Source organism: Mastacembelus armatus, chromosome 14, assembly GCF_900324485.2.
Source record: "Mastacembelus armatus chromosome 14, fMasArm1.2, whole genome shotgun sequence".
NCBI classification, from domain to species: domain Eukaryota; kingdom Metazoa; phylum Chordata; class Actinopteri; order Synbranchiformes; family Mastacembelidae; genus Mastacembelus; species Mastacembelus armatus.
The window spans coordinates 8,924,896-8,943,423 of NC_046646.1; the positions used below are offsets into that span (position 1 = coordinate 8,924,896).

At 40.2% G+C, this 18,528-nt stretch overlaps 1 protein-coding gene across 6 annotated transcripts in view; it reads right to left on the minus strand.

Annotated features, from left to right (window-relative positions):
- The window catches only part of LOC113142781 (unconventional myosin-XVIIIa-like), a 57,751-nt gene that overhangs the window by 3,414 nt on the left and 35,809 nt on the right, over positions 1-18,528 (minus strand). For all 6 annotated transcript variants that reach the window (XM_026328035.1, XM_026328038.1, XM_026328036.1 and 3 more), the window contains 14 exons: positions 17,684-17,807; positions 17,349-17,549; positions 16,918-17,028; positions 15,064-15,168; positions 14,735-14,881; positions 14,401-14,514; positions 13,317-13,433; positions 12,695-12,778; positions 8,947-9,084; positions 8,239-8,424; positions 8,002-8,141; positions 7,324-7,368; positions 2,599-2,721; positions 599-2,015 (listed from right to left, as the gene is read on the minus strand). In XM_026328035.1, coding sequence (XP_026183820.1) covers positions 614-2,015; positions 2,599-2,721; positions 7,324-7,368; positions 8,002-8,141; positions 8,239-8,424; positions 8,947-9,084; positions 12,695-12,778; positions 13,317-13,433; positions 14,401-14,514; positions 14,735-14,881; positions 15,064-15,168; positions 16,918-17,028; positions 17,349-17,549; positions 17,684-17,807 — 3,037 coding nt within the window. In that variant the 3' untranslated portion in view covers positions 599-613. The remainder of the gene's footprint in view (positions 1-598; positions 2,016-2,598; positions 2,722-7,323; positions 7,369-8,001; positions 8,142-8,238; positions 8,425-8,946; positions 9,085-12,694; positions 12,779-13,316; positions 13,434-14,400; positions 14,515-14,734; positions 14,882-15,063; positions 15,169-16,917; positions 17,029-17,348; positions 17,550-17,683; positions 17,808-18,528) is intronic.

Consider the following 18,528-nt stretch of genomic DNA (forward strand, 5'->3'; position numbering starts at 1 on the left):
GCAAATGTAGGTTTCATTTTGTTCTTGTCTCACTGCCAGTCAGCCACGACTCTCGTACCGACACTTTATACTTATAACTGCATCAACACAACATTAGAAAAACACACAGATGTGCAGATGCAATAAATCTTTGCAAAATTGGAACATTGCTTTAAAACCCTAGTATATCTGATGACTAGCTTAAAGTGCATTGTACTGGTTGGAATGAATACATCTTAAAGCAATATAAAAATATTTGATGAATTACAGCACAATGATGGATTACTGTATATCACAAAATGTATCAAGTGCTGTTTATAATGGCATTTGGAAATGAAACTGAAGTGACTGGAGTGCAAAGAGAACTAAAGTCTACTGCAGGTATTGCAGTAATTTGGTGAGATTGTTTGGAAGATAAATGTGGGCAAATAAGAAAAGCATTTTTGATGGTTTCTAATTTGATAACATCACTTGTGAAAAACACAGCTACTCAATATTAAAAGGATTATTCACAGAGTCAATAAGTAGAAAACATTCACAGACAGAAAACAAAGTTAGTAAGTGAAATATCAGTTTCAGATTTGCCAGGCTCCTGTGTTAATATCACAGCAAGCATCACCTTCCACCGCTGGTATCAGTCACTGTCAGGTCTGTAGAGGTATTTCATCATCAAGCTATCCATCTTCTTTTGCCTCTTCTTACTGTCCTTCTTGCTAGATGGCCCATGACCTGAAGGCTCTTTCTTATCATCATCAGATGTGTGTTTCATGCCTCTTTTAACACTGCTGGAACTGCGGTAGGAAATCGTTGAGTCAGAGGAGGAGGAAGAGGAGGACTCTGATGAGGAAGAGGAGGAAGAGGAATCCTCTGACTCACTTTGCTTCTTCTTAGACCTCTTCTTGGACTTCTTGCCCTTCTTTGCCCTTGAGCTCTTTCTGCTGTGACGATCATCTGAGGAGGAGTCGTCCGACGCACGGGCTTTGGTTTTTTTATTTTTACGGCTGCGAGAACTTCTGGTGCTCAGGGTGCTGGACGGGCGATTGCCATAGTCCAGAGCGGACCCCGATGCAGAGCGACGCAGGCTGGACGTGCTGCGGCCAACCCCCTCGTCTTCTTCCTTCTTCTTACTGCCCTCGCTTCCTGCACCCTTCTTTTCATCCTCACTGCTAGACTCATCAAGTTTGCTGCGCTTGAACTTAATGGGTTTAAAACTCAGCACCTCATTAATAGCAGCCTCCAAATCAGGATCCAAGTAATTGCGGTGGGTAACTGTTTTAATGTCAGACGTATCAGGTAAATTACCATCTGAGGAGCGTGGTCGGGCCGGAGTGGAAAAGCTGCGGCTGACTGAGCGGGGACTGTAAGGTGAAGCTCTTCCTTGACTAAAAGCCACACTCTGGCCATCATCGTCACCATCTACATGCAGACCAAACTCACTGAGGCCACAGCTGCGAGCAACAGACAAGCGTGAGCTACTGCGTTTGTCGTCTTTCCAAGAAGAGCTGCGATGGAGCGACCTGGGGCTGGAGCGGCTCACACTAGTGATAGTCGACTTATTGTCATCATCCATGTCCAACACACCCCTCCTTGTGGACGCTCTGCTGGGAGCTACAGAGAACACCATGGATTCCTTATCAATTTCAGGGCTGCTGCGGGAGGTCCAGCGGGACTCCAAGCCCTTCCTGGCTCTGCTGGTGGCCTCAGAATAGGCCAAAGAGATGACAGAGCTTTTGTCATCCAAGTCTTCCTGTGTCTGGCTCTTCTTCCAATCCTCCTGGAGCTCCCCGGATTTAGACTTGGCTTTGCGAATTGATGCATGATCTGGCATGTCAGGCTGTTCTTTGAGAGTGTTAAACAGAGAGCTCTCATCCCCTGTCCCCCCGATGGAGTCTTTCAGGTTGGAACGCTTTCTGTAGCTTAGGGAACTCATGACGGACACTGATCTGTTCTGCTCTACCTCTTTTGCATCTTTACTTCCATCATTCAGCTTCTCTTTAACTTCTTTCACCTCTTTGACATCGGCATTTGCTGAATATCTAAAGGATTATGTAATGCAATCAACACCAAAGATAACCAACAAAATAAGAAAGTAAAATACAGTCAGAAACTCTGGCCAACGTTAAGGGGAAATTTCAGTCTTTTATGCAACATGTAGTATATTAAACCACAGCTGTTGTGTGCTAACATGGAATGTTGGTGCCTTGAATCATATCTCTGATTTCAGACTATAAAAATAAATTTTCATTTTGTGTTTGGGATCTGTCAAGTATCAGGGGATATATACAACACATCTGGCTATTGCTGTTATGTACAGTATACACTGTAACAAGTGAGGCAAGTGAGAAGATCTATCTAACTGTGGCAGAAGTGTCATTTAGCATGCCAACTGGCCATGGGCCACTTCAATAAATTTGACAGCAGCCGCTTCCCTATTCCGCCTCCTGTCATTAGACAGATTACCAAGAGAGAGAGATGACACCTAATCACGTGATAAACCCATCCTTCTGTTGCAAACTGCCCCGGGGCCTTTTACAGGCTGGGAACATAGACAGTTTTATCACCACAGGGATGTGCATGGTTATATTCTATATAAGGATGCAAAAGGGCTTGGGCACTAACCTGGTGCTTTTCAGGCTTCCCTCATCTGACAAAGCCTTGGTGGATCCTTTGTTTTTTGAAAGCCAAGACTTAACTCCATCCACACGGTCCTCCACCTCTGAATCTGATTCTGCCTCATCCCCACTGTGAAGAAATGAAATCAGCTAGATTTTGTGAGAAGCTTCTGAGACGCTAACACACCACAGCCAAAATACTCACCTTAACAGGTCACTTTTACAAGTGCAGCAATTTATAATCAAATGAGATTTGAATTTGAGAATTCACCTTTTTTAAAACATAAATTATCTTAAGAATTTTCCTAAATCCTCACTTGCTACTTCTAAAATAATAGTAATAATAGTTAACCACCATAGTTGCAGACACAAAATTGCATTAAATGACTTGTTTAAGAATATTTTATGCAGTGTATCATCAAAATAATTGCACAGGTATAATTTGTTTTTGTTAGTAACTACATAACCAAAGCTTTTTCTTAGTACATGTATTTGTTTTGTTTTGTTTTTAAGAACAATGGTCAGTATAATGCAGAACAATCCTGAGAGGCTGTAGATAAGAATAATTATGTGATACAATAAGATCTACAGGTACATATTCAAAATGTTTTTAAGAAACTCAGATGAGGGAAGCAAATGCATAATCTGGCTGAATGCAGATGAAGCTCTTAGAGGCATAATTAACTTGTTTGGCAGGTTCTGGGCTGCTAGCATCTGTGTGGCATGTCACCTGCTCCTGGTGTGATTGTTATTGGAGTGGTGCCATGACACAGCCCCATAGCCCTTTGCTTGACATAACAATCAATCCATGGAGACCTGCAGATCGCGTTGAAAAAGCTTGGTAGATCCCACCTGGTAAAGGTCACTCCTCTTTCATTTGTTTAAAATCTATGGTGCATTTTTGAAGTTATTCACCCTTATTGTCCTGTAAGGTTAATGTCACGAGAAATGGCGTGGAAGAGTTGGGTCAAGTGCAATAACCTTGAAGCTAATTTCCGAAACACATTTTGACCAGTATTGACAGTGGTCGAAATGTGTTTGATGAAGTGCATTGTGTGAAAAATGTTCCATTTCTCTGAGCAGACGCTTGCATCCAAAAACAGTGCTAGATACTATACACAGCCTTTCTTGGCTACACATAGTGTGAAAATTTATTTTAATAAACAGTTTTAAGAGTGCACAGAGGCATGCATGCTCTCAAGGTATAAACTATGTGTGATGTGTGTTGCTGTGGTAAGCCAGAGAAAATTAAATTCCCCATGATATGGTTTTTAGTTCCAGAACAACACGCTGTATATTAATAACACTAATGACAGTGTTGTTGTTGAGAAGCTGCAACTTCTAGTTCCTCTTGATTTGTAGACGACTTAGAAGTTTCATCTTTATGATTATTCATAGCCGTACTTCCAGTCATTTCCAGGGAGCCATGCTTAATCAATCTAAAATATCTGCTTGACAGCTGACTATCATTAAAAATCAGTGTCTTGGACAAGCATAGCTATCCAAACCCTTGAGCATGCTGCAAAATGCATGTAAGTAGCAATCTGAGTGTCTGCCACCAAGCTTTGTTTGCTCACCAGCTTGTTTTGCAGTGCAGTCTACCTAAAAACTTTTTTTTTTTTTTTTTTTTTTTAAACACAAGAAAGGTGGTGGCATTGCTGGTGGTGAGTGAGCACAGACAGAAAGAAACCTTTGTGACTTTGCCTGGATTGTATTCACGCTTTCAAGCTTTCTGAGACCATTTACATATTTAACTTTCTCATAATCGACCTTATGGCCAGGCTTTCTGGGGGGACGGTAATAATGATCCCAGAGAGACTAAATGGTCTGATTATCTTCTTTTCTAGAGGAAAAAAAACAGTTCACTTTAGAGTTTGAGAGGTGCTTCATGAGGCAGCAAGCTGAAATTGTGAGTCCAAGTTCAGCTATTATATCTCATCCGTTTATTTTCCACTCCCTCTCTTCTGCACCACATGCTAAATATAACTGATGAAAAGCTCAACACAAAAAAGATAATAGGTTCATTACACTAGCATGTTGATTACAGATGCTGCCCATTTGTCAGCTCTGTGATGCCCTGACTTTTTAACATGATATATTACACAACAAAATACTGAAACCAGCCCACAGCAAAATCATCTCCCTGTCCTCCCTCTCTAACACGAAATAAAAGGTGGCTCGCAATTGAGTGCTGCGCAAATGGTGTCACAAATGATTTGTCCTTGGCCCCACACTAGTAGCTAACCAGTCCTGAGGCTCGTAGATACAAACAAGCCCCAAGAATTTAGAAATAAACATTAATCGCTTCTGACAATCGGCCTGCACTGGTTGTAAATCTTTGTCACAAATACTTACACTCAGCATCAAATCTCGTATGGCTTGGTTCTATTAGTTTAGCACTTGTGGTACCAGCACCATATTTTTATGGTATCTAGGCAACATGAGCTATTGCATATTGACAAAAAAGCCCACAGTGCATCAATTTATGTTAATTAATCAGTGGGCACTCTACACATTATGATGCAATTCAACCCTTGCAACCCTGATGGTCAGTTCATACCGACTGAATCATTTATACAGTTAGCAACAGTACGTAATGCAGCCTCCTGCAGTTGTGAGAGGAAGCCCAGATTGAATTGAACACAATTTTTTACATTATCCCCCACAATAATGACAATACTCCTGCTATTGTAACCTCTGTTTTGAAGCACTGAATACAAACATGTTGAATAATAATGCAAATCATCTGGAAAACCCACTTCATAATTAGAAGAAAAATCACCTCCCCCAGTACTGTTCATCCATGCTGCTAATGCAGGGATGTTGAAGGAAGGGAAAATGCAATTAAGTAAACATGGCAAATCATTGCTCTTTTCCGTGAGATGCACAAAAAGAATGCAGTGCGCTGATACACACTGGTTGTCTGATGACAAATAGATAAAGAAAAAAACGATAAAGACTGTGATACCATGTCTCTTTGAAGAAGCAATCAGAGGTTAAAGTGGGAAATTATGGATGGGTATATGTGCTACAAACTGTAGACTACATTTCTTTGATACGCACTGATGAAGGTTTAAATAATTTAACATGCAACAAAAAATCCTTTCATTGCATAAAATCTGAAACAAATAGGATTTAGTCAGTCAAAAGAACATCTTTAACATTCACAATCAATGACTACGCATTTTACAAGCAAGACAAGGTGAGTATTTGTATTTAAAGTTAGATGTTTCACAGCACGCATGAAATTGGATTAGTGAAGCATTTACATGCATGGAAATCAACAGCAGAGCTTTGGGTGAAAACATTTCAGCAGTGCACTGTCACTGTCTCGAAAAGCTTGCTGACTGTGCAGTCATGGACGCACAGTCACAGGGTGCAGCAATCATTTCACAGGCATCAATCACACAATTGTGCTATGTGTCTTCCACAGCACATGTAATTCCTCCCACTGAGCTAAGTTCATGTAGTGGGGCCAATTCAGATCATCTCTTCACACTATAGCTTGAAAATGTATATAACAATACATTTCACTGGAAAATGCAGATAACAAATTGATGTATACATATGCTGTATGTGTTATATATTTTCAACAGTGCAAAACTGCACAGTATATTGTGAGAAATGGTTATTGTTACCAGTACCATACATTTTAACTATATTTGGCCTGATGCTATAATGTACTAGAAATAATGTGAATTTTTTGAGATAAAAATGCAATTTTAGATTACTTTTAAAAACAGCTCTGAAGTTAAGCTACACAGCATATATATATATTACCATATGCATGCATTCTGTACTGTATGTATATAATCTATCTGTGTTATTTTACAAAAAAAAAAATGTTACTGAACATTGAATTTCTCTCGTTAGGTGATGCACATAGTGCTGTAAGCCCAAATTTGTCCAAATGCATAATTCTGATTGTAGTACAGTTTATCTTCTGGTTATGCTGTAATAATTTTAACAGATGTATCTCAGTCTCTGTTCTTATTTCTTCTAATCTTAAGACTATAAAAAACTAAAGTAACTGAAATCGACATTATGGAACCTTCACACTAACTTAGCGGGACTTGTGCTGTGGAAAAGACACTAAGGAAGAGAATATGGGTTAAAAAAACAAACAAAAAACAGTGTCTTTCAATGCAAAATAACTTTAACCCTAAACCCAAACAAATGAATTTTGATGGTTCATGAGGATGGTGCAAATGTAGCAAAGGGTGATGTCTGATGCAAAAATATTTAGGGAGACAATAATACAGTATTACCACAGGTCTGTAACACCTTTCTGTATTTCCGATTTTCTGACTTTCTACAGGTGTGAGAGAGGCTTAAAGGAGTATACCAGTGTCCTTTAGTTTTAAATGTTTCACTATCCTTGTTTACATTTTCTCTGACATTGTAAATATCCTGCATAACGTCAGATTTTTCTAATACCTTCATGCTGCACTAAAGGTAAAAAACATCTTCAACGAGGCCCGACTGTGTATAGACACCTCCAGACACTTGGCACAAAACCAAATGAATAGCTTTTATCAGAGATTTATACCACAGACACGGTTTTCCATCTATTTAAAATTAATTCTCCTCACAGTGCTACAGTGAACAACACAAACTGAAAGGATAAGGAATACTGCATTATTGTCTTGTGTTGTTGCAAAGGGTGAGAAAAAAAAAAAAACTGGGAAACAACCATAATGACAAAGACAAAGGATGCATTTTTCATTCTCACGTTTTGTTCTTTCTTTTCTGATATTTTGTCACCATGTCTTGCAAACTGCCAGAAGTGAGGAAGACACCAAAAAGGGAACAAAGAAAAAGAGAAAAAGAGAAGGTGAGATACATAAACAACGGTGCAAAAAGAGGACAAAATAAGTTAAGCAACAAATAAATGGTTTTACACTTGCACACATAAAATAACTATCCATTGTAAAACACTGAGTCTGTAAATCAATTCGTGCTGTTGCTGGCCTCCTTCTCAAGTAGAGCTGGGGGTGTGTAATATCTTACTTCTAAAGCTCTGTATTATTGCAGTTAGTGTTTACCTCAGTGGGCTCAGAGCTAGCATAACCCTCAACCCCACAGCAAAGAGGGAAGGGGTAACCAAACAGGGAAAACCAGCACCAAGACAAAAGATCAGAAGGCAGGGAACCAAATTAAACCATGTGAGAAGTATTTGGGGAACAGAGAATAGTCTGACTCGCCTAGTACAAAAGAGGTTGGAGAGAAATAGAAGTAGGAAGATGTGAGATATAGTGAATGAAACGATACAAGTTGTGATTGACAGGCTACTAAAAAACCTTGCCGTTCTCATTTGGTAACTTTCTCAGAGAAAGTGCTCTAGCTTCACACAGTGTCCCCTGATGACCAAGCATATGTTACCTTTGAGAAGATTAAAATTGAGCTCTACCTGTTGATCAAATCCTCATTGTCGTCACTCTCCATCTCATCCTCGATGGCAGCCTGCAGGTCACCGATTCTCTTGAAGGCCAGCTTAAGGTCCACTTGTAAGCTTTGGTTTGCCGCCTCTAAGCTCTCAATGTCCATTTCCTGGGCAATGGATCACATCACAGAAGAAGCACGGTTACCTCCTCTAACATAAACTCCAGTGGATCACTTCAAAGTCTCCCAGCACCCAGAGCCTTACCAGCTCATGCCTCTTCCGGCTCGCCTCGCCCTCTTTCTTAGACAGCTCTGCCATTTCTTCTTTCATGTCCCTTATATTCCTCTGCATTCTCTTGTTCTGTTCTTTCTCCCTGTTCTCTGCAGCAATGTGTTGGTTTCTCTCCTCAGTCATCTTCTCGAGATTTTCCTTCAGACGACTCACCAGGCTCTGGGAAGTAGTCAAGGTGAATGGTGTGAAATCACAAAGGTGACATTTGGACAAAAGAACAACTCTTACACTTATGTGCAGCACTGTGTAACATTTAAGGGTTCCACGATATCGGGTTTGCTGTTAATACTGAAAAAAACACTGCAATATATCTATTTCCTTCCACCTTTTTTCCTTTTTATTTTCTAATTTAAAGGTGCACTAACCAGTGTAGTGTGTAAACCACTGGCAGTCATTTAGAATTAGAGAGGTGGGTTTTTTGGTAAATGTACTTTGGAGCATATACAGTAAAGATCTAAATGTCATGTGGTTAAAAGCGACTTTAAATCATGTTTTTAAATGGCACTTTACTGAATAATAAATCCAAAATATTTTTATTCATTGGTGGATGCATTTCATAACCAGCACCTCATAATTCTGAACCATGCCCTCACTTCATATTATCTCCGATTCCTAATAAATTAAAAATGAAATGTCAAATTTGCATTTACAGATTCACAGAGACAGGGAGGATTATCTCACCTCCAACCGTTTGATTTGTGTCCTCTCATACTCCAGCTTGGTCTCCAGCTCACGGATCTTGGCCTCCTGACGGCTCACAAGAGATTTTTCCACCATAGACTGTTCTTGGAACTCTAACTGGCTCTGCAGCGAATGAAGCTGTAGGAGAGACACATCCATACATACACATAAACGCAAAATCACTCCCTGAGAGGCATTCGCTGCACACCTCCACCCTGACCTCTAGTTTTCCATTTCCTCTTAAGTGAGTACTGTAGGTGTTATGTATTAAAACTAAATTAATGTTCACTTCTCACCTTTTGTGTGTAAATTTAATCTATCTTGGTGCATGTAAATATTGTGCATCAAGTCTGAATAATGAGCTCTAGATAAGTCCCCAATCTATCACAAATGGTCAAAAGAAGAGCTTGTGGTTCAGGCTGAATAACACAGAGTCACAGTAATTTCACAGGCTTTGAGATAGGACCAAGATTCATGCAAAGCACGTTTGTCCTTTCTGAATCGCTTTCTCATGACTGATAAAAAGAAGAAAGATACGTCACAACCCTGGCCCAAAAGGCAGCGTGGCACCTAATGAGAGACTTTGCATCTAAGACAAGGAGGATTTGGAGTTCTCCTTTGATATTACTAAAGAATCCCGATTTCCCTCCTTTTGGGGATGAGATAACCACTTCAAGGTCAGATGCTTTAGATGGCTATCACTGAATTCCCTGGCAGACTTTAACAATGCCTTACAGCCTGCTGTGTGTCTTAAGTGTAGCCAAAAATATTCTGATGGCTGGACCTTGGGTGTACCAGAGCTTTGGCAGGTGTGTAGCTTCATATAATAGAGCCTGGGTCTGCTGTTAGGAAGTGGCTGTGAAGTTATATTCGAAACACATTCTCTTCAAGGCAGATGGTTGTATTTGTTATCCTACTGCATATCAACACTTAGAGGGAAAACACCCACTGAAAGTCCACCAACTCTGAGCCTGAGCATGTATAATGTGCATGCAAACACACACTAAAGACTGTCATAGTTTCACTAATTGCAGCCTCAGCAGCCCAGAGGAAATTCATTTAGCAGACAAATGCACCGACTAAAAAAAAAAAAAAAAAAGGGCATGCATTAACACATGACACAGATGACATTTTAGACGTTATTGTCTGAATAAATAGTACTCTGTCAGAAAAACACTATCATTATAAAAGCACTATTATCAACATAGGCCTAAATCAGGTGCATTAACCTTTTTATCACATGAATCTACATCTGTGCTGAGCTCCAACCATTTAGCTGACAACTCCAGCACAGTATACAGTAACTAATCCAGTCAGCTGGGAAATATGCTAAATCTCAATTGAGAGCATGCTGACAATGTTAACATGATTTTTGCTGATATATTTTATACCAGGTTCATCATCTTCTTCATCATCTTGCATGTTACCATGCACACTACTTAGACTTACATAAGGACAGCTGTTGCTGATGGGTATTGGTCGAAAACCAAAGTATTAGATCATTCAAAATTTTCAGTCAAGGCACTAGAAAAAACTTCAGAGTGGACTAAAGAATTTGCATTTATGCTGCAGGGAATGTGACCGTGAATTACAATCTGAACCACAAATGTCAAATGGCTGGTGGTGCTACAGGAAAAGTCCAGTGATCACCAAAATCATTTGTTTACATCATCTTGACAACAGTGCCAAAAATGTGATGGCAATCCATCCAAACGGTTGTTGAGAGCATATGGACCAACACTAGGGGCATGACACTAGGCCAGAAAGAACCTAAAGTTATGTGCCTTGAATTAATATAATGTACAGCATAACACAGTTTAGCAATGAAAATATTCAAAGTTTATAGTAGATCTGGGTGATAAAATAATCTGAAAGCCATACTTAAATAAAAATGTCCTCCGTAATAGTGATAACCCTTGGGCACTGATATTAAATATTCTCATTGTGAGACTCTGCCTGAGCCCAAGCATTGTCTCGGTAAGCCTGCAAAGAGTATCTCACATGCTGATATCAGTTCTTTGTATGCAGAAACACTCAAGCTGTCATGATTCCTATCTCTGCCCTGTTTATGTTGCCTGTTCAGACCCCAATCACATTCTCACTTTCCCAGGTCCCTGCCATTGTCCATCCACTCAGTTAATAACCTCAGACTTCCCCTCCAGCAGCAGTCACCTGATCTTCCCTGCCCATCCATCCATCCATCCATCATCTATACCTGCTTATTCCTATTTAGGGTCACAGGGATCTGCTGGAGCATATCCCAGCTCTCTTTGGGTGAAAGGCAGGGGTCCACCCTAGACAGGTCACCAGTCCATCACAGGGCCACATAGAGACAAACAACCTCACACACTCACACTCACTCCTATGGGCAATTTAGAGTCACCAATCAACCTGACATACATGTTTTTGGACTGTGGGAGGAAACCAGAGTACCTGGAGAAAACCCACACAACACTCCACACAGAAAGGGCCCCTGCTGGGTTTCGAACCAGGAACCTTCTTGTTTCTATATAACCCTTGTGTGTTTCCATTTCTTTAAATCAGTACACTCACTGTTCTCACCATCCGGCTGTTAACGTGTAAGCCCTAATTTCTATTAACCCACTTCATAGCACCTTGTGTCTGCCTTGTGTCTGAATTTGAGTCCTCCTGCCTATGTTCTGTAAACCATTTGGGATATAACCAAAGCAAAAAAAAAAACAGTCCTGTTCTTGGTGGTGACTGTTAACACCTAAGAAAATCAGCAGCTTATGCCAAAGCTTAAAAAAGTAAATATACTTGCAATTAACTGTATGAACAGCTCCATATGGGTACAGTAGTGTTTCTGGAAGAGGTGGGAGGTTGGGGTACAATATCTGTATTGTTGGAAACACTGATTTATCAGTGGGAATTTTTTAAATATTTTTTGGCCATACTGTCAAGCCTACACTCCAAAAGCCTTGGGCAACACTGTGTTCTATGAATACATACTGCCAATAGTTTAGGTGATGATATACAGCAACTGAAATACAATGTGAGTTGGTAATTATTTGTATATTTCAGACTGATCAGTCTGTTTTTAAATATATAAATATATGTTTTTCATGTGAGAGTAAAATAGCACTTTCAGGGTTTTTCTATTAATTAGAATAAACATATAAATGGTGCATACAATCATAGAAGCACAGTAACAAGATTTTGCTACTACATCCAATTATCACATTATTTCACATCAATAGTTAAGACATTTTGAACAAACAAATCACACCATCCAACAATGTTTTCATAGTTGTTTCCAACTGCCACCTTTTCATTTACCTGAACATCTTCTGAAATTTCAAAAGGAAATGACACATTGGCAGGAAAAGACAAACAAAACCACAAATGAGAGACAGAAACTGCTGCATCAAGTTAAGAGGTAATCAATGAAAGGACATAATAAGTGCTATTTCTCAAATTTAATATAATTGGTCAAACCATTGAAATGGGTTGTTGAATTTATGTACCTGACCCCTTCTTTAAATATGAGGACGAAATGGCAAATGAACAATTTCTCTCCTTGACTTTGCCAATTTCTACTATTTAAATGCAAATTGCTTTGCCGTTTTGGAGAGAAAACCTCCACAGAAATGTAGCATTTTTTTCCCCCTCTTGGTCACAATAATCAGAGAAATTCTGTGAAAAGCTGAAGCCTAATCAGAGAGAAGTGTTGAGGCAGCAGGCAGGTTCCTGGCAGGCAGCTATAGTGCTTTTGAATACTTCCTTGTACCTTTTCTTGGATCTCCTGCTTCTCCTTTGTGGCTTCTTCCAGCTGGGCCTGCAGGTCACTGATCTGGCTCAAGTCCCTGGCAGACTGGCAGACACACACACACACATACATACACACGCGCAAACACACACACACACACACACACACACACACACACACACACACACACACACACACACAGCCAGAGAAATAGGGTTTGTGTGTGAGGGAGAGGGGAAATGTGAGTGTTCATGTGTGTTTCAGTTATCTGTGAAATAACACTTTTAATGTAAATGGTTAATGAACATAATACATCTGTGCCAGACAGTTTGTCATGTGATCTGCTGTAGAGCAGATTGCATCTCCCCGACTGCAGAGCACACACTGTGTTTGGAGGGGAGTGTGTCCTCCAAACCTCAAAGCCACTCGACTTAGACATGCAGAAAAGGACAGAATATTAATGCTGATCTTACAGCTGGTATCCCAGAAAATTTCAAGCTAAATAAGAATAAACAAATACAAAGTTACAGCTCCTTTATTATTACATATTTGTTGAGCTATGTGATTATTTCCTTCTCACGGCTACAGGCCTGAGTGTTCTGCCTAAAGGGGAAGGTGACAGCATGATGACAGGTTGAGCTACCTGGGCAACTGCAGCCTTGTGTTTCTTCATCAGCTCATTCATATCCTCCTGATCCTCTTCCATACGTGACTGCAGGTCATTTTTCTCTCTCTGCAGACGGCTGACCTGCTCCTCCAGCTGAGGGACAAAGAGAAAAGGAAACACACACTTTAGTTGGGAATGACAGGATTTATTCATGAGCTATTGAATATGATAAATGGTCATTAGCTGGCTAGGCTGTAGCAGTCCTGGAATCTCATCTAATGGCAATGAAACACAATCTGGATAGGGTTCTGGCTGGAGGATGAGACCAATTGGAGATAATCAATTGGCTCATTTAGGCAGGGAAAAGTGCAGCCAGTGCAGCATACTGGTGATGTCCTATTTAGAGTTCATCCCCGGTGTTCAGGGGGGAGACTTGGGCCCCCGATATTCATTCTCTAATCTAAGACATTTACAAAACCTTCCCTTGCCATAAATGCAGCAATTAACAAGCAAAGCACAGGCACACAACGCTCTGTGTGTCATCCCCGGAGACACAAACATCCTCAGTCTACAAGTCTGAAATGCAGGCAGTTCCCTCATGAGACAGCCATTAATGAGCAGATGGAGAAGAGGGAAAAAAACATTCGACAAAGCTTATTTATCCATTATAGCAAAATGTTGAAATCAGACATATGCCAAAGGGCATTTATTATTATAATATCCTACCATGGTTTGATGATGTGTGCATATTAATGTTAGAGCCCTGCTGCATTTTGAAGAGTGAGAATGTGATAGACACAAGCCCTCTATTCATTAAATTTTTTTTTTTTTTGTTTCGTTCATTTGCTCATCAACAGAAAGGTACAGAAGCATTCACATAATTTTTTCTCTTATAATTCTGAGAAGAAAAAGGGGCAGGTATATTTAATCATGTTTAAATGTGTAATACTATACACATTAGCAATTACAATGCAGACAAACAATACACAAAAACATACTGTTTTACACAATTGACATTCAAGCCTACTCAAGTGAATAATTGGAACACAATTAGTGCAGTTCCACTCTACATCCTATGTTCCACCCTCAGGATGCATAACTAATAGAAGTGAAAACTCACCGACGTCTTAGCCTTGACCACATCTTCCATTTGGATATGCAAGTCCTCTATTTCAATCTCCATGCTCTTTCGAGCCTTCACCGCTGCAGCACAAGTGAACTCTGACTCCTCCAGCTGTGAGAAACAGGTGGAAGGAAAAGGTACCGGGGATGAATTGAGGGACAAACAGCAGTAGGCCAAGATCAAGGATGTAGCCTATATATTGAGAGGACTAAGGAAATAAATGTGTGCATAGAGTTCACTCTCTCAGATCAAAGTGTGTTTTTGCAGTTTCAGTAAGAATATGACTAATTCAGACCTTCATCTCAGCAAAGTGTTCATTAAAGTGGCGTACTTGATTTTTGAGCTGCGCAATCTCTCTCTTGCTGGGGGCGTTACTTTTCAGGTGGTCCAACATAATCTGTGCATCAGCCAGAAGGACTTTGGTTCTCTTCAAGTCTTTCTTGAGCCTCTTCTCTGTCTCCACATCCCTCTGGCTCACCTGAATGACAAAACAATCCTCTTCAGCTAAAACTGGTACACTTTTTCTGTCGTCCTCCTAAACCCATAGCACCTCTCCAGACTCAAAAGCAGTTTTCTTTCTAATCAACAGAAAAAGTGGCCCACACTAAAGTGCACACACAACTGCACTGACTAAGACCAGAGGCAGTGTGATGGGAGTACCTGGTCCTTGGCATTCAGCAGTTTAGACTCCAGCTCTCTTCTCTCACGCAATACTTTCTGCTTGTCTTCGTACTCCTCTTCCAGCTGCACCTCCATCTGTTTCAGCTGCAGGACACATGCACAGGATGTCAGGACGCACAAACAAATGACCGGTGATAAACAAAGTCAGACATAACACACTACTGACCAACATGTGGCTGCTTTCACACGTAAAAGACAAATGACTCCCCTCTAGATGCATCAAACATAGCTATCAAATTCCAGTTTATATACAAATTTGGATTTATTCTGCATCTATAGTTTTGGCTTATCTCATCTTATCTCATCTTATCTTAAAAAGAATTTTAGGAAGGGTAGCTCTTCCTGCTCATAGTGCATGGCAGCAGGCAGGCTGTGCAGTGGATAAACAATAATTTACACTTTCATATTTGTATACAGCATGTGACACATTCTGAAAATGTACTGCATGGACATTTCGGGCAATCACCCTCCTCCATATTGCAAACTAGCAGCAATGCTACACAAAAGCGCTGGTGAACTGTACGGTATAATCAAGTGCAACAACATAGCCAGTGAGGGGATTCAGAAATTAAAGGACATCAATATCAAGAAAGAAAACAAATTACTGAGCAGGCCTACAAATCACAAAAAACTCATCACAAAACATGACAGGGTGAATTCCTCAGTCAAACCAGACTAAGTGCCAAAGTGATGAAGCCAAAAAAACATGCTCTTTGTGGTAACTGCTTTTCTTGGTCAGCTACCCATTAGGGGAACCTGAAAAAGCCCAATGCCCATAAAACACTAACTATATGGTCCCATATGAATCCAAGTTCACCCATAATTACTTTAGATGACCTCAACTCCAAAAGGCAAATTGATTTTGAATTTACATCAGACATAATTCTTCTACATGTACAGAATGACACACTCAGGTGTTCAGGAAAGAGACTGATCAAAACACCATGACAGTTATCATCATCCTCCTCCTCCTCCTCTAAAGAGAAATCTTTACAGTCTTTTGTTTTGCTATCAGCAAATATGTCACACAAGGGAATCTTTGTCTAAGATACCTAGTTGCAGTTTTCCTTGTCATAATTGTGTACAGTGTAATTTTTTGATTAGAGGTAATACTTTCACTCATCCTTCCCTTGGCAGGAGCATATCTGTTAAAGGCAGAATCATGTTTTTTTTATTTATTTACTGAAATGCCCAGTTGATCTTCTTACAAAAGCAATCTAAGTAATCTAAAAACATACATTTGTGAACATAAATGTTCCATTAGGAACAAAGATGAGAAGTCTCTAGTAGTCAGGCATTTCAGCACGTTTAATCATACAGATGGTGACTTGTGTTTTATGGGTATTGAGGTTATTCAAGTTCTCTCAGCAGGGAGGTGACCAAGAAAAACAGTTACCACAAAAGCAGGGTTTTGGACTCATCATTTGAGCACTTTAATGCCCTCTTGTTTGAATGAGGAATTCACCCTGTCCTATTTTCGGGATGAGATTTTGGTGATTTGTAGGTCTGCTCAGTAATTTACGAGTCCCTTTATTTGCTACACTGTTGTGCTTGATTATACTTTATAGTTTACCTGCGCTTGGGTGGAGCACTGCTGCTGGTTTATTTGGCAATTTCCCAAATTGTCCGTGCAATGCATGAATAAAGATCTCTCTTGGAGTCCTGTCCTACTCTTTATTACTCACCTTTGCCTGTGTTGATTTATTGATGCACATTCTGAAAACCAGTATAAAGCTGAAATAACCAATCTAAGAACCTAATACAAAACTGCTTCACATTTCCCTATCTGATCAAAAAAAATTGAACAAATGAGTGAGAAAGAGTAGTGTCTACCTTCTTACTGCAGGACCGCCTGATCTCCTCTACCTCTTCATCCTTACTATCAATCTCTTTTGAGTGGTTCTGGCGCTGCCTCTCCATCTCCATCTCAAGGCGTAGCTTAGCCTGAGTGTATGATGAGGACCCAGACATAGAGTAATAGCACATAAAATAATTCCACAATCACAGAATCCAAAAATGCATACATGATAAAGATCAACGGTCTGATTTGTCTCCAAAGTGAGAAATATCCCATCACAGAAAAGATTATAAAACATTTTCAAAGATGTTAAAATAGAAAGAAGCTCATTGCTGAGTTATAGAACTTTAAGAGTTACGTTTTAGAGCTTTAAAAGTGAGCGGCATAATATAAGCAGCGTGCAGCAGTAACCACTTCAATATGTTTCCATATTAGCATAAAATACCACATCTGCACCAAACTATACCTGCTCCAGCATCTGGATAGTTCCAGCCTGTTCATCCAGTTCCTCTTCCTGGTCTTTCACCTTGGCCTCAAGGTCACGAAGCTGCTTCTTGACCTTTGCCAGTGATGCTTCATCCTTGGACTCTTGGGAGGACAGATCCTGCAGCTCTGCCTCTAGCTGCTGCACCTTCACGTTAGTAGTGCACAATTCACTGTCCTTGTCCTGCAAAGAAGAACAGACACGATAAAGCGCACATCAGCCCAGTTATGTCATACAGAGAAGAGAGAGAGCAGACATGCAGTCCCTGAGAGAGGATGTCAGAGTACATCTGGAGTATGTTCTGTAAAGTAGCTTACCTGCAGCTGCTGGCGGAGGTTAAAAATCTCACCAGTCATTATGTCTTTTTCTCGAGCCAGCTTCTCCCTCTGGCTCTTTTCTTTTTGTACCTCAGCCTGAGACTGGTTCTGCTCCAGGTCAAATCTAAAACACACACAAACACAATGAGAGACAGTTCAATGAAATGTTGACCCTTCATCAGACAAGGGCTTCATAGGGTTTGAACAGTCGAGAATTAGCCTAAAATGTGTAGGAAGTGTAATTACACAAAGTGCCAATATGTGTCACGGAAGACAAAAGCGTACAGGAGATGTAGCAAGATAAGCCTGGAACACCAAATAATTTGTCATTATAACTTGTCAGGGTTTAATGATGTGGCATAATTGTGTATGAATATTTAACAAAATATCAGCGCTGACTAAATAACAGAGCCTACATCTAACTTCAGTTACTTCAGAGACTTTCAGCTTCTGAGACTATCCTTGACACAGAGCCCAGCACTGCTTCAACACTACATCTATTTTAGCCTCAACTGTTATCTCCTTCCATTAGCAATCAATTTACAATTGGGGTGTAATAATGTGCAAAATGTTTTCTTCAGTTGTCTAGGGCAGAAGCACTTATGGTTAGTGAACTTAACAGCTAAGTGTTTCATGCTGTCAGCTCGTTGTAATTCCCTGTTTTTCTCTCTGAAGCGCAGCTGAAAATAATTTCACCCACAGAGCATCTTCAATTAGCCACAGGGGAGAGATCACATTCTGCCACAGCGATAGCTTCTCAAGTGCTTAAAGTCTGAGTCATTTTCTCAGCTAATGCAATTCCACAGATTACAGCACATCTCAGTCACTATTCAAATTAAAGAAAA